Raw genomic sequence first — 14,270 nt, 5'->3', positions numbered from 1 at the left:
TCTTTTCTGCCCATGCTCGTCACCAAAGTCCTCTTCCCAGCCTCGAGACCTTCTCCACCCGCATGCCCGACGTTTATTGGCCAGTTCGGGAATTCCTGCCTGTGATTGGACACCGACTGGGGGTGGGGGCTAGCAGTGTGTTTCCGCCAGTCTTTCTTTGCCTGCAGCTGCTCCTGGTTCCCAGATACGACCGTGGGCACGACCGATGCTGACACGAGAAGTGACGCAGGAACTGATATCGTAGAAGGTTGACGGGAACTAACTGCTTCATATCGGTTCACATTATCGTCCTTTCTGCCCTTTCGTCATACATACGTGTAGACAGAGATCCTGTACCACCCTTAAGGTTTCAACCCCTCAATAGAGCAGGCCGGACGCATGTCCTGGTTCACACCTGTTGTCCGAGCAGGCGTTGTAGGATTGCCAAATCTCTTCCTCAGTTCAAGCGCCTTCCCGTCCTTTGACCTTGCTCTTACACTGGCATCTACGAGGATGTCTTGTGACTCAATGAACAGCGGAATTTCGAAAGGTGATCTGAACTTGTCACGCGAAATCAATCAGTACTTTGTGTGTTCAAGACGTTCACAAGAAGGATGGAAAAGTGAGCAACGCGTGAATCACAACATTTGGGATGAATATTTGCAACTAGAATGGAGCTATACTTTGACACTTAACCAGGAAGTCTTTGTTTTTTTGTTTTTGATTTTTTTTTCCTTTCGTGTTTTAATCCCCCCCCCCCCCCACCTCCCAACTCTCAAGTACACGCTCATTACAAAACCATATCAGCAAAACCGTCAAAGAAGGTAGTCATAATCACCAACCACCTGGCATGCGCCTCGCTTTTACAAGACAGAAGAGATCGAAAGTTTGATGCGTGATAAGTGAAACGTCGCCTGACTTCGCTTGTCTATCCAAAGGGGTAGTCAGATCGTGGTCAATGGAAATCGTCACTCCCCAAGAAAAATCCCATTAGCAGATATGCATTCCAGTGCCCGAAATAATTACGATGCCTTTGGCGCAGAACTTGCAGCGAGTTGAGCCGCCTGACTAGCTGTTGCACCTTCTCTAGAATCCTGAGCATTCGTTTTCTCGTCAGGCTGTTTGGTGGAGTCGCTCATTGCAGAGACCGAGGCAGACGGCGCTTCGCTTTTCGCAGCGGCGGTTGCGGCCGTCACGGCGGCGGGAGCGAAGTCCTGGCTGCTCTTCAAAACCCCATCCATGCTCTGCTTGGGCTGCATAAGCTGTTCCCTAGGTACATCCATACTACGCCCATTTCGCCTAATGTCCATGCTCTGGCCACGTTGAGGCACTTCAGCTGCTGGTGGGCTACGCAACCCGCCGGTGGGAGGGTGATCAAAGCCCGAGGAAGGTGTGTTGGCGGCAGCGGTCGCAGCCGTCGATGCGGCTCTCACACTTTGCTCGCCACCAAAGCTCTCACTTATAGCATCGATACTATGATTGAACTGCGCGCCAAAGTCACCAGAGGCATGCGCTGCTCTTGCTCGAGCCTTCTCTTCCTTCGCCTCCTGTTTGAGGCGGTCCTTCTCCTCCTTAGCCTCTTGTTTAAGACGCTCCTTCTCTTCCTTCGCCTCTTGCTTGAGGCGATCCTTCTCCTCCTTACGTTCTGCCCGCTCAGCAAGCTTGCCCTTGAACCAGGCTATAGGCTTGCTGTTGCGATGACTGTCGCTTTCTGGGTCGCTAAGTGTCGCGTTGCGATCGAGTGTCAAGCTCTTCCGGTTAGAGTCGCCGCCGCTTAGAACAGAACTTCGACTACGCTGAGCGTCCACGTTCGAGCTTGGATTTTGCGGCGCGTATGAGACGGATTCGCCCTTCTTACGCCAAAACCCCCGCTTCTTGCCGGAGTCAGCCTGATCAGTCTCCTTGTCGCTTGTGACGTCTGGCGCTCCCTGATTGTCCAGTGGTTGCACATCATCAAGCTCACCCTCGGTAAATTCCGAATGTGACCTGTACGAATTCGCTGGAGACATGGGAGGTTCTGCCTTCAAACCGGGAGAGGGGTTGGGTTTGACGGGCGTGTTTTCAGCAGACGGTGGCTGCAAGAATGTCGCATTCGTTGGCGTCTGTTGAACAGAAGATTGCCCTTGCAGCAACGGCATATTAGACGTCACCGAAGGAGCCACTGACATCTGCTCAGTGTTAGAAGCGTCGGTCAACGAATGCGACGAGCTCTGCGCACTGGGATTTGAGGATCCGGGCATTCTCTTCTTCTGTAGCTTGTTCGGTTTACGGCCCTCTGCACCTGGCGTTCCCGGCTTGCTGCCCCCGGCTCCGAATATAGCAGCGAGCCTGCTACTACCAGTCGGTGTCTCTTGACCTGGAGGGATGGACATGGTGCGGGCTTGAGCTGGAATCTCAATTGCGTCGGGACGCTGCTGTGGATCGTGTGTTTCGGTGTTTGACGTTGCTGTCTCTTTGGGCACGGGTATTGGCGCGTCTGCCGGCTGGGGTTGGGATGGCGACATGATTGCGGGCGCGGGAGGCGCATCGATCTTTGGCGTGGCATTCTCTGTCGGAGCTTCACCGATGGTTGGGTAGGCGCCTGGGATTTCTGCTGGAGTGTACATTGGTGTCGGCACCAGCGACGATGGCTCCGAAGGCGCGTCGCGGTGAAAACGCGTGGGTGCAGAACGTGGAGAGTGCTTCGACGGCACCGTGTTGCTGCGATGTACGCCAGCAGCCGTCGGAGTATGAGGAGTATGAGGGGACGGCGAGATTGGACTAGGCGCAATGGAAGCCGACTGTTTGGAAGAGACGGATACGCTTCTCCTAACACCACTGTACTTGCTTGCGCCTGAACTAGAGCGACCAAGAACGCTTTTGGGCGCTCGACCTACCGAAGGCGTCGGGGGACCGCTTTCCACGTCCGCCTTGGTCTTTTCGTCTGCACCAGTGCCCGGCATGCCGATGAGGAAATGGTCTTGATTTTCGATGAGAAATATGAGCACGTCTTGACTGAGGCGGTACTCGGGCGGTGCCATGTCGTGCGATGGGTGCGACAGTATGCCTGGCTGGAAGATAGCTGCTAGGTTGGGAGTGGTCATCTTGTTCAAGTCGGACTTGGACGCAAAGACAGCGAGCAGATCCAGAATGTACAAAAGCAATTGGCGATTCAGCGGGGGAAGTTCTGTGATCAACTGCTGATATATCCTGATGGTAGCTTGGTGATCGAAGTCACCCACTGCTGGACTTTGGCCCTCGATCTGCCCGACGGCCTGGGACTGGTGGTTCCGCAGCGGATCTCTGAAGCGATCATAGAACTCGAGAGGTATGATGGGTTCGGGGAGCTGGTTAAAATATCTTCGGAGGATGTTGGCGGCGTCGTGTACAGTGTAGCCGGTCCAGTCAAGGCCCTTTCCGTACCGGTCGGGCGAGTTGAACGCTTCCTTGAGTTCTTTGATGCGCTTTTCGGAGCCACTCAGTCGAAAGATACCTTCCACGTCCGTGGCTGGCAAGAAGTTAGCCCTGCGCATCAGTTTCTCCAGGCCCCCAAAACAACATACCTTTCTCCTTGAGGAAGACACCGCACTTTGCTACAACAATCGGCACGTAGCCGTACACGTAGCTGTTCCCTTCAGAATCTTGCAGTGATATCGCAACGTTGGCATAGCGCACGCTCGTCTGTAGCGGAACGCCGAAGATGCCCGTGGGCTGGTTTGCTGTGACATAGGTCAGCTGGAATGTACGGGCGCCAAAAGGAAAAGGTTCTGACAGCGACTGCCACGCTTGACGGGACACAGAGTGTGAGCACGGCGCCTAAGCGGGTGAAGGATGGCGATGCTAGATTTTGCGCACGCGCTGCAAGGGACTCAGCTTACCTTTGTCTTCCTCTCGCTTTTTGTCCCCTCTTGAAAAGTTCTTCCACCATGACTTCAAGTCCCGTTTGGAGCTCATGGGCTCGTCGGTGTTTGTTTGCAGCGTCGGCGTAGGCTCACCGTTCCTTGCGCGCGCCGTCAGACCGCCACGCATAGAGCTCGACATGGCGGGCCCTTGCGACTGGATGTGACGGAGGCGGTTGTGACGGGAGTGACGGTTGGGACGGTGGTGGTGATAACAATGACGACGACGACAACAGCCACCACCACGATGTTGATGACAATGTTGACGATGAAGAGGACAAAGATGATGGGTCTGCGATGATGATGATTGTTGTTGTTGGTGGCGGTGGTGGTGGTGGTGGTGGTAGTGGTGTTGTTGTTGTAGGTGCGATTTGCGTCAGAGAGGCGAGGTGTCGGTGGTTTGCTGGCGATGGGGGAGCAGCTGCTCAGCGATGCTGGCTTTCGGTGCCTCTTTCCGCAGCTTGCAAGACGTAGCCTGAACGAATGGACCGATGTGCGCAGACGTGTGGGCCGAGTCGACGAGCTGCGAGCGCAGGAAGAGAAAGAGCCCAAAAACCAGGGAGGTCGGCAGCGGTGCAGAAAGAAGAAAGTTGTGTGTGTGTGTGAGGTTTGCGATTCAGCCTTGTCGAAGGGGGATGGAGGGCTGGTGGGCGCAGCTGGTGTCTTTTACGGCGTGGGACCCGGTGGCTATGATGTAGTCCAATGCAAGGGGGACAGCAAGCAGGCACAGCAAGACAACGGAGTCGGCCGCCGCTCAGGAGAGCCGGGCCAGAAGTAGAGGCGTTGCGATGGTCGAGCGCAGCGGTGAGGATGGGTATTAGCGACGTAAGCGTAGGGGAAAGCGCTTGGGCGAGCCAGCGGGTAGGTTTGGCAGCGGAGCGGACGCGAGGAGACGCGACGGCAGCTTGGACGGGTGGAGAAACTGGGATGCGCGTTGTTCGGCTGGACGGTGGGGATATTTTTGGGGGAGGGGGGTTCGGGCCGTAAGAACAGGAGTAGTGCGACGGGAAGGGAAGAGGCGTGGCGACTTCAAAAAGGACGACGCGCTGGACGACCGTCGGTGCCGAGTGTTCGCCAGGCGGCGACGGGCGGCGGGAGAGAAGAGACGAGAGACGAGAGACGAGAGACGAGAGAGCAGAGCGAAGAGGGCGACGAGGAGGCGAGTGCGACTGCGAGAAGAGGGAGGGCCGACGCGGACGAGAAGAGCAGCAACGTGCGCAGGTTATGCGTACGCTTCCCGCGCCGGCGACCGTCTGGTTTTAGGGGGAGCCTGCGGAAGGGAAGGGGAGGGGGGGCGCTGTGGCCGCGGGGGCGCTGGGCGGGCGGCCAGCGGGTGGCCAAGCGAGTGGCCGGCGGGTGCCCGAGCGAGCCAGAGACTCGCAACCGCGCAGGCTCGCTCACTTGCTCGCCCACTCGCTCGCGCAGCAGACGGCAGAGGCGGACAGCAGACAGCAGACGCAAAGCTCACTGCCTTTCTTTGGCGTTTGCCTAGCGCTGGCTGTGCGTCCGTTGCAACACGCGGTGCTGTGCTCGATGTGTGACCTTTTTTTAGCCGCCTCTGGTGTTCACCCCGCGGACAGGACAATGGACAGCGGCACGGCGGCAGCGGCAGCAGCAGCAGCAAGCGCTTCGTCGGGCTTCGTCGAGTGCGCGCTCGAGCTCTCGCATCAGCCCGCGCCCGTCCTGGACCTATATTTGGGGCCAGACGCGACGAGTGGCAGTCGGCCTAGCTTGCTGCGTCGCCACTCGAAACGTGTTTTAGCGTCTCCGCGCTTCCTCCATCACAGAGTCAAGCTGCTCGTCCGGCCCGTGGACAGGTCAACGCAGCCAGCGAGCAACAGGCAACGCGTGCAAGCAGCCACCTAGGGCCGCCCTGGAGAATAGAGCCGGACCCGCAGACGACGCAAAATACCGGGCTCCGCGGCCCGCACGAGGTGTTGTGACCTGGCCTTGGGCCAGTAGCTCTCTGCGCCCTAGACGCATCAGTCTTCGTTTATGGCCTCAGCTGCAAGCAACCGTTGGGCTGGCAAGTCGAAGAGCCAGCCTTGAGGGAGGCCTTGAAATCTGGAACTCTTTTTTTGGTTCTTTGTTTTTCTTCCCCCTCCTTTTCGACGTCTTGGAACGTCGTTTCTGTTTGTTCTGCTGCGTGTAGTCGCGGCCAAGCAGTAGTCATCAGCCTGGCGCACGACCCGACTGGACCCCAAGCAAAAGGTACTCTCTTCTGGCTTCCGTTTTGGGCAACTTTTTCTCCGCGCTGGACATTCAGACTCTCCAGCAAAGCACAACCAAGGCCAAACCCATCAGAACCTCCAGTTCCATCTTTGGTCACCGTCATCCAGCCTTCCCTCCCCCTTTGCATTCCCACGCAGAACCGCCGTCATGGACAGGTGTGTGCGACCTGGCGCCCGTTGGCCTCGTCCAATGACGTTACTAACTTCTCTCGCAGTCTCACCGCAGCAGAGCAGCGTGAGCTCGGCTCCAGAATGGAGCGGAAGCAGATGAAGGAATTCATGACGGTGCGTTGCATCCACTTCGACTGACTGTTCTCCGTGCCCTCCCTGGCATAGCAAGTGCTCCTCTCTCAAGCCGCTTCGTCTGTCTTGCTTCCGCTTCCATTTGTCTCCTCGGAGCCATTGCCTCTCCTTCCTCGTTCCATCTCTCTCTCTCTCTCTCTCTCTCTCTTAGCCCTTCTTCCGCCCTTTCTCACAGTGCTGACTCTACCTTTCCCAAAACCAGATGTATCAGAACCTCGTCCAGAAGTGCTTTGACGACTGCATCAATGACTTCAGTTCGAAATCGCTCGGCTCACGGGAGGAGAACTGCGTGATGAGATGCGTGGACAAGAGCCTGAAGGCCAGCGAGAGGCTCGGCAACAGGTTCCAGGAACAGAACGCGGCAATGATGCAGTCTGGCTCTCTGCCCGGCGTGTAGACGCATCTGCGCGCGTGATAACCGCCTCGAGTCGTCTCGTCCCCACGACAAAGCAAAGAGACAAAAAGTGGGTTTGAGGAAACGCATACTTGTACATTACATGTCGGACCATTCTTACGGGCGAGGACGGTGCCTGGGAGGAAAACACTACTCGGATCATTGCGTCCGAAAGATCTCTGCATAATATTTTTTTGGGGCCAACCTTGGGGAAACATGTGCATGCGTCTGGTTGCTCTTGCCCGTACCCGTGCCCATCAGAATAGTACGGCGTACAAAATCTGCTCTCGCCTGCGCAACGGCCCTTATTTTCTCTGTTTTCTGTCCTCTCTGTCCTGCTCCAGGTCTGGTCCTTGAGATCGTCTCGTGCCGCTCCCAACGAAAGGAGCTGGGAGAGGCAGGTCCTCGGGTAACCAGAGGCCGGAGCAGATGCAGTTCCTACCTCTCCAATCGCTCGCACATCCCATCCTACGTCGTGATTCCGCTCAACCAGACTCTTGGCCGTCATTACCACACTGTGAACGATCGAGTCCGTGGCGGTGCACTATGATGTGGCGCACATAGCGTCTGCTTTGGATCTGGAGGCAAATGGCTGGACGGGTCCCAAGCAAACACCAAGACTCGAAATCAAGGCAAGGCCTACGTGTCGGCTGCTTGGCGACGCCGTGAGGCGTGTGCATATATATACATGCGTACGCCCGCTGCCGCTGCAGACGCACTCCTCTTCTGCTTCTGTGATTTAGGTGTCCTCTGACGACCCAGAACCTACGTGCAACGACATTCACAGCCCTCGGAATCACGTTCCAGGCCTCATCAAGTTCATCCCTGCGCAGCTCTCCACCCGTTTCGCACGCTTCGCCTTGCTCTGGATCCTTTGCCATCTTGCTCGGCATGGGTCTCATGTGGACGAAGCATTGGGGCGGCAAACACGCCGGTGCGTACGCCCCATCAGACTCTTCCCCGTTATGGTCCCGCTGTGCTGATATCAAACTCACCAGGCGGTGGCGTCGTCGTCGACAAGCACGGCGTGCGTCGAGCGCCGTTCCGCATCTCCTTCGGCCGCTTCAGCTGTTTCCGTTGAACCCTCCCGCCCGAGCTTGAATCGTTGCAGACGCCCGTCTTTTGACTCGGCGTGGAGGACTCTTTTTTTTTTTTGGACAATGTCTACGAGTACTTTGCTGCTAGGAAATGTGGCTGGAAATGCGTTCATACGGCGGATCACGAAAGAAAGTTTCGGAAAGAGGCCTTGACGGTATCGAAACAGCGCCTATAGTATACATAATCTTCTCTGCGTCTGTCCTGATGGTCTTGTTTTATTCCTTTGCCGCCAAACTAGTTAACCACTACTCTATCCCTCCTTGAGAACCCAGTACGTGTGGAGGAATGCAGAATGTACCGTGTCGAAGCGTGGATTCAGCCACTTTCGTCACTCTTGCTGGGATTGATTTAGCACCCGTGGCCTGGACACGCAGCTCTTGGGTCTGCCCAAGGAAAAAAGAAAGCAACAGAACTACTTGGGGCGGGTAAATGCACAATGGCGAATGATTAAGCTAGATTCCCCACAATCCCCTCCTGCCTTGTAAGCGCACATATTGATATGGATTATTCTGTACTATTATAGCTTGCATCTACATCTTCACCGTACGCCCACGATGCCACTGCGTTCGATTCTAATCATCAATCCGAACAGCACGCGGTCTATGACCGATGCGCTTGTGCCGCTGGTCGACGCACTTCGGCTCAACGAGGTTGGTTTCTCCCGCGCAACCACCAGCGACTCGGGAAAGTTGGATTTTTTTTTCTTACACGGATCTCGCAGTAGACGTCCTGCGCGTACTTTACGGCGCCGTCGGGCCCTAGGTCCATCAACAACGAAGACGATGCCGCCGAGAGCGCAAAGCACTGTCTGCCTGTGCTACGCGAGACGAACGCGTTCGAACAGCACGACGGCTTTCTGGTAGCTTGCTACAGCAAGCACCCACTCGTGCACCTTCTCAAGGACGAACCGGCCATCCGGGCGAGCAACAAGCCCGTAACGGGCATCTTTGAGTCCTCTGTCGCCACCTCCCTGCAGCTCATCCACCCGCGAGAGAAGTTTGGCATCGTGAGCACGGGCAAGGTGTGGGAAGAGATCCTAACCGATGCTGTAGATTCTTTCCTGGGATGCGAGGGCGGCAAAAGGTTTGCTGGCGTGGAAACGACGGGCCTGAACGCCACGGAGCTGCATGACGCTCCGCAGGAGGAGGTCGAGCGGAGAGTGAAGGAGGCGTGCAAGAGACTGCTGGGCAAAGGCGATGTGGGCGCCATCTGCCTGGGATGTGCGGGCATGAGCGGCATGGACGATTGGGTGAGGAGCGCGGCGATTGACACATTGGGTCCGGAGCGGGGAGGGCGGGTGAGAATCGTAGATGGTGTCAAGGCCGGTGTTGCTTGGCTTGACGGCGCGCTCCAGCTGTGAGAGCGTCCGAAGAGAAGCAAGTTAATTTGCAGGAAAGAAAAATTGCTGTAGCTGAAAGAACGAACCGATGGCTCCGCTCGAACTCGGTTCTGTTTGAACACCGCCTCAAGCCAGAGCACCACGCTCCGGCCGATGCTCAGTCACGCTCAAATTGGAACTTTGACGTTTCCGTCTCTACGATCATCGGGTTCTCATCTGGCGTCGGCGCCTCGAAGCCAGAGCAGTACCTGTCAAGAAGTCTCTCGGAGATGTCCAGCGCGTTGTCCGCACCCTTCGCTTCCTTTGCTCTCGTCTGGATTCGCTGCCACAAGAACTCTTTTCGGGCCTGCAGATACACGAGCTGATGACGGCCACCTGCTCCATGCCGCCTCAGCAGCTCGTAGCACCTTTCGCGATCTTTGCGAGCCCAAAATGATCGATCTAGCACAACGTCCTCTTTCTGCTTGAGCAGCTCGACGAACTTTTCCTCGAGAAGAGCCTCGGCGTCGTCCAGCAGAGCTTGGTATTCGCGTCTGGGGTAGTCGACGCCGCAGATGCCTCGTGCTTCGAAGACGAGCTGGTCAATAGACAGCCTGTGAAAGCCTGGATATTGCTTGGTTATAGCCTTGGCCAGCGTTGACTTGCCAGCGCCTGCTATGCCACACATCATGACGACTCGGGAGCCGTCGGCCGGCGTTGTAAGGAATTCGTGTAGTTGATCGAGCATCACCGACACGCTTGTCTCCATGTCTCTGAGATCTGACAAGGGCTAACGGTTCTGACGGTGTGTGCCCCTTTTAAATCGCTATGAAATATCCGCGCCAAAAGAAAAAAAAGTTTTTGAATAGATTACTTAGCCCGTCAATGTACATGCAAATATGCCGTTTTGTCCTAGAGCTGAGTCACAGCAAGGCCAATCGGCCAAGAAGCAAGTATGAATCATCAAGCATGGGTGCAGATCGTCCAAGAATAAACAACCAATTCATACTAGCTTCTGTTCTGTGAAACTCCAATACCTGATCGGCCCGTTCGTCGGATTGTGTTTATGATGGCCAGCCATGCGAGGGGGAACTCATCTGTGTCTCGATACCCGCAAGGCTTACGTTGCCCCACCTTGACCTCATCGCAGCCTTCTGTACGTCGATATCTTCGGACGTCTCAAAGTCGTGCGTCAACCAATGACGCCAAAATGGACATCTGTCATATCCAACGGCTTCCGGAAGAGCTCCTCCTGCAGGTCCTGGCCGAAGTCGCAGATTTGGATGGTGGCCCACCGTCTGCGTCGAGGTTCGGGCTCGAGCCGTCGGCAGAGCTCACAAAGTCGGCGAATCAACCGCTCAAAGTCTTCTCGTTGGTCTGCTGGCGCTGGCGCAACGTAGCAAAGCCGCATTTGTTCCAGTACGCTCGAGTCTGCCTACCCTGCGACGCGGGATGGCTACGACTCTGCACGGGACTGAGTCAATGGATCCGGGCGAACTGTCGAAAGACGCCAAAAATGCTTCGCCTCACGGGCAAAATAGATAACCTCGTGCAATCGTTGACATTTGATTCTTCGGTAGACGTCGATGCGGACCGGGCGTTGGGATTCGAGTTCATGCCGCAAGGTGAAGATGTCTGGCCGACCGAGTACTACCATTGGATGCCAACTGCGAAGACTGACGTTGCTCAATTCTTGAACTTTGTCCAGCGAAACAATCTTGTTGAGAAGATTAAGAGTTTGGTCGTGTTTGCGCACAAGAGTCTTAACGAAAAGCGTTCCAGCCATGAGGAGAGCATCATATACGATGAGGTCAAGACGATGTGGAGTGAGATCTTCAAGGCGCTGCCTCTGCAACGAGTCCTCGTCGTTGCCCCTCCTTCGACCATGGCAGTTTTGTCTGGTGGTACAGACAGGGCGTGGGATTCATGGCTCTTCCAGATGCCGTATCACTATCTCGAGTTTTCTTCGCCTCAAGACTCCACCGACGAGGTCGATCATACCGACGCATCGCTTCCTCGTCGTCCACAGGGACGCAGTTTTGAAACCTTGCTCTGCAACATCCGTCCTTGGACTCACATGGCGTACAACGAAGGAACGGCGCTTCGAGGATACGGACAGTACGAATACCAATGGAAGAAGCTTCCCTACGTCTTTCCAAGTCTAATTGAATGGTTGGTTAAGGAGAGAAACTCTGCCAGAACGCCGAAAATTCGGACCATCGAATACATTTCGCTTTTCCCGTACGCGTCGCACTTGCGAAACTTTGTGCTCGGGTTAGCCAGTATGGAACATCTTCGAGAACTCAAGGTCAAGCTCGCCGAGCCGGACTTGCTGGAGAACGCCGAACTCATGGGCAAGGCCCAGCCAAGCGACGCGTACAACGAATGGGACCATTGCTATCGTATCATAGGTCACCATTTTTTGGCCTTGGCTCAGCCAGGCACAACTTTCATATCGGCCGACACGCGATTTGCCGCGTTGAAGAGCCAGATTCAGGATTGCATCGAGCGGAGAAGCGTTGTACCTCTCGCGCATCGCTTGGTCATGGAGGAGAAGGGGGATGGAACAATTATCTGGAAAGTGAGAGACGTTTCTTGATTGTAAAGACGAGCCAAAGCACAGCTGGTTTCTGGTCCTTTGGAGGACAGTTTCCAGCCATTCTAGCTAGAGGCTTGGGAGAGCGGCGGCCAAAGCCAGTCCCACGCGAGCAATAGTAAGCATGATGGCATGCAGTCCGGCTGATGAAACCTGGAGTCCTGCTTGAGCTGCAAGTCGTTCGATCCAACAATGAGTTGTGACAAGCAGCCCGACAGTCTCTCGTCTAGCAAAAATACTCATTCACTGCTGGCTTCTGTAAGCCATATTGAGGCATTAGGGACATTGATCTCGCTTGCAAACGGCGTGGTGTCACCATGATGATATATTTCATCGGCTTCGTGGACATCCATTTTAAGGCGCCGCGAGGACTTCATCCTAGAGCCCATCCCACGAAATGAGATAGCTCCGGCAAATCTGCTATGTTGTATATCCTGCACACATGCTCATTTAGAGATCTACAGGATCCAGCCTTCCTAATACAGCCCTCTCTGTGCTCTAATCGGAGTGAAGAAGCCCATTGTAAGTTAAATCACAAGTAAAATAGAAATCTTGCGTCGCTTCCGCTATCAATAGACACGCTAATGTACTTACCACGTCACAATTGGGGCGGCAGTGGCTGGGCTGGGCTATATGTTACCATTTATGTAAAACCTCTTTAGACGAGGCGACGGTGAGTGGAGATGAACGTCTGAAGATCTTGGAAGGGTCAATGAATATGCCGCATCGGGAATACGTATGCTTCGCTCTTATCATGATAGATTACTGCATGTTGTGTGATTATGAATCAGATATATTTGACCTAGCCTTTTTTTTTTCAAGTATATGATTTTGGCTAAGCTACCACTGCGACGCTCTTACTTACGTTCAGAATCGGAGATTTCACTGTTTTTTGTTGGACCGGGGAGGGTGAGGAAGGTGATGAATTCGAATGTTCAGATAAATCGGAATACCCTCGAGCTATTGAATCTTATGAGTGTGTCGATGGGAAGGAAATTTTATACCTTGAAAAGGCGTGATAACAGGCGCTGTAAATCCGTTCAAATCTGGCCAGATTTAGGACTGCGATTGCAAGAGGCGCGCCCTCCAGGAACGGAGTCGTAGCTCTTGCTCGAATGTGGTCCACGATGTCGCCTAATCTGACTCCCTGTCGATCCGAGACTATTCTGAAGTCGGGGGAGCGCGGGTACTCTTCCCCAGCGTAGCGTGGCGAGGCCATAAAGACGGCGACGTGTGTGATGGGTGGCTGCGTGAACGTCATCGACCGCCAGCTAGCGGATGTGTCTGACCAAGACCCGCTGGATTTTGTCTCCTGCAGCAGATGAACGAGCAAGAACTTTTGCTCGTCCCAGCGGGCCAGCTGGTTCTCGATCGACCACTTCTCGTAAATGGTCTCGCCACTTATGCTGTAGCCCATTCTGTCAGAGGGAGATCGAAAGATCCGAACAACCAATGGATTTGGCCGCACGGCGCTCCAGCCGTTGTTGGGTGTGATCTTTTCCCACGCGTCGCCGTCTTCGCTGGCGCCGTCATTCACTATGAGGCATGATGGATCAGCTTCGAGGAAGAGCTGGCGTCGAATGGTTCTCGTGGAGACGATGGAGTCTCTGAACCGGCGACAAACCCTCTGCAGGCGCAATAGGTCCAATGGATCACAGTGAAGCAGTATGATGTTCAACAGTTCGGGAGTAAAAAATACCGCAAGGCGGAGTTGGTCCATACTGAACGAGTTTTTGATATTCCTGCTACCTAAGCGACACCGCGAGATGCTTGAAGCGGCGTGACCAAAAGGCAAATTTTGAGAGCAATATTATGCCGTTTGGCCTGAACGTAGGGATTTTTTTTTTCTTTAGAAAATAAAAAATTATTGCATTAGACTCTCTCAGCGAAGCTGCCGGAGCAAAGGTTTTGCGCGTTGACCCTAAAGGAGATCAAAGCACGTTGTGGGGTATTTGTAGGCACGGGCTAATTTATCTGCATGTCGTCACCAGGTCTTAATTATTCTGGTCGCGTGAGTCAAATTCGACCCTGATAACACATTCTGGACCGACCTCTCAATCGTAGAATTGATGTTCCGTTTCGAAGCGTCACCAGATCGCAATAATCGGAAAAAGTGAGCTGACATGGTATCAATACGACAGATGGGCAAGAGCTTTGGGATGCCATACCGTACTGGATTTTGGGTCGATACTGTAAAGATTTTGGGCTTATGACAACGCGGAGAAAATGTGCTGCTGTATGTATCTTTAGCATTATTTTGGGAAACGTTTTCTGTTCCGTAATGCAAGACTTTGCACTTTTGAATGTCTACCAGCCTTCGGCGTTGAGGGAATCCCCAAACGCCGTGAACTTCGGTGACGGAAGACTTCACGGCTTTATTAACTCCATCGAACACGTCGAGCTACGCCAAATATGTCTGAAATCCACGGCCCATGTTGGTTTTGCGGGTGGATTTCACCAAAACTTGTTTGCC

The 14,270-nt window shown here is 54.5% G+C and overlaps 6 protein-coding genes across 7 annotated transcripts; 3 read left to right on the top strand and 3 right to left on the bottom strand.

Annotated features, from left to right (window-relative positions):
- Positions 1–747: 747 nt before the first annotated feature.
- PV09_08897 (uncharacterized protein) lies at positions 748–4,963 on the bottom strand. Its single transcript, XM_016362872.1, has 3 exons — positions 3,837–4,963; positions 3,522–3,677; positions 748–3,466 (listed from the first exon to the last, which is right to left on the bottom strand). The coding sequence occupies exons 1-3, from the start codon at positions 3,997–3,999 to the stop codon at positions 1,002–1,004; spliced, it is 2,784 nt and encodes a 927-aa protein (XP_016209347.1). The 5' UTR covers positions 4,000–4,963; the 3' UTR covers positions 748–1,001.
- Positions 4,964–5,657: 694 nt separating this feature from the next.
- PV09_08896 (mitochondrial import inner membrane translocase subunit tim9) lies at positions 5,658–7,104 on the top strand. The gene is made up of 3 exons (XM_016362871.1): positions 5,658–6,244; positions 6,304–6,373; positions 6,594–7,104. Exons 1-3 carry the CDS (start codon positions 6,237–6,239, stop codon positions 6,786–6,788), a joined length of 273 nt encoding a protein of 90 aa, XP_016209346.1. The 5' UTR covers positions 5,658–6,236; the 3' UTR covers positions 6,789–7,104.
- An 824-nt stretch (positions 7,105–7,928) lies between these two features.
- On the top strand, positions 7,929–10,169 carry PV09_08895 (uncharacterized protein). The gene is made up of 2 exons (XM_016362870.1): positions 7,929–8,533; positions 8,608–10,169. Exons 1-2 carry the CDS (start codon positions 8,438–8,440, stop codon positions 9,241–9,243), a joined length of 732 nt encoding a protein of 243 aa, XP_016209345.1. The 5' UTR covers positions 7,929–8,437; the 3' UTR covers positions 9,244–10,169.
- On the bottom strand, positions 9,234–10,294 carry PV09_08894 (uncharacterized protein). Its single transcript, XM_016362869.1, has one exon. It carries the CDS (start codon positions 9,968–9,970, stop codon positions 9,380–9,382), a length of 591 nt encoding a protein of 196 aa, XP_016209344.1. The 5' UTR covers positions 9,971–10,294; the 3' UTR covers positions 9,234–9,379.
- A 52-nt stretch (positions 10,295–10,346) lies between these two features.
- PV09_08893 (uncharacterized protein) lies at positions 10,347–12,590 on the top strand. Its single transcript, XM_016362868.1, has one exon. It carries the CDS (start codon positions 10,412–10,414, stop codon positions 11,798–11,800), a length of 1,389 nt encoding a protein of 462 aa, XP_016209343.1. The 5' UTR covers positions 10,347–10,411; the 3' UTR covers positions 11,801–12,590.
- PV09_08892 lies at positions 12,498–14,152 on the bottom strand. 2 transcript variants are annotated; one of them, XM_016362867.1, is made up of 3 exons: positions 13,966–14,152; positions 13,849–13,915; positions 12,498–13,800 (listed from the first exon to the last, which is right to left on the bottom strand). In XM_016362867.1, exon 3 carries the CDS (start codon positions 13,515–13,517, stop codon positions 12,768–12,770), a length of 750 nt encoding a protein of 249 aa, XP_016209342.1. In that variant the 5' UTR covers positions 13,518–13,800; positions 13,849–13,915; positions 13,966–14,152; the 3' UTR covers positions 12,498–12,767. The 2 variants fall into 2 exon arrangements, with proteins under 2 accessions (XP_016209342.1, XP_016209341.1); XM_016362866.1 differs by having other exon boundaries at positions 12,498–13,915.
- Positions 14,153–14,270: the final 118 nt, after the last annotated feature.

This window comes from Verruconis gallopava, assembly GCF_000836295.1.
Source record: "Verruconis gallopava strain CBS 43764 unplaced genomic scaffold supercont1.49, whole genome shotgun sequence".
Taxonomy (NCBI): Eukaryota; Fungi; Ascomycota; class Dothideomycetes; order Venturiales; family Sympoventuriaceae; genus Verruconis; species Verruconis gallopava.
This window is presented reverse-complemented; position numbering and strand designations above follow the sequence as displayed.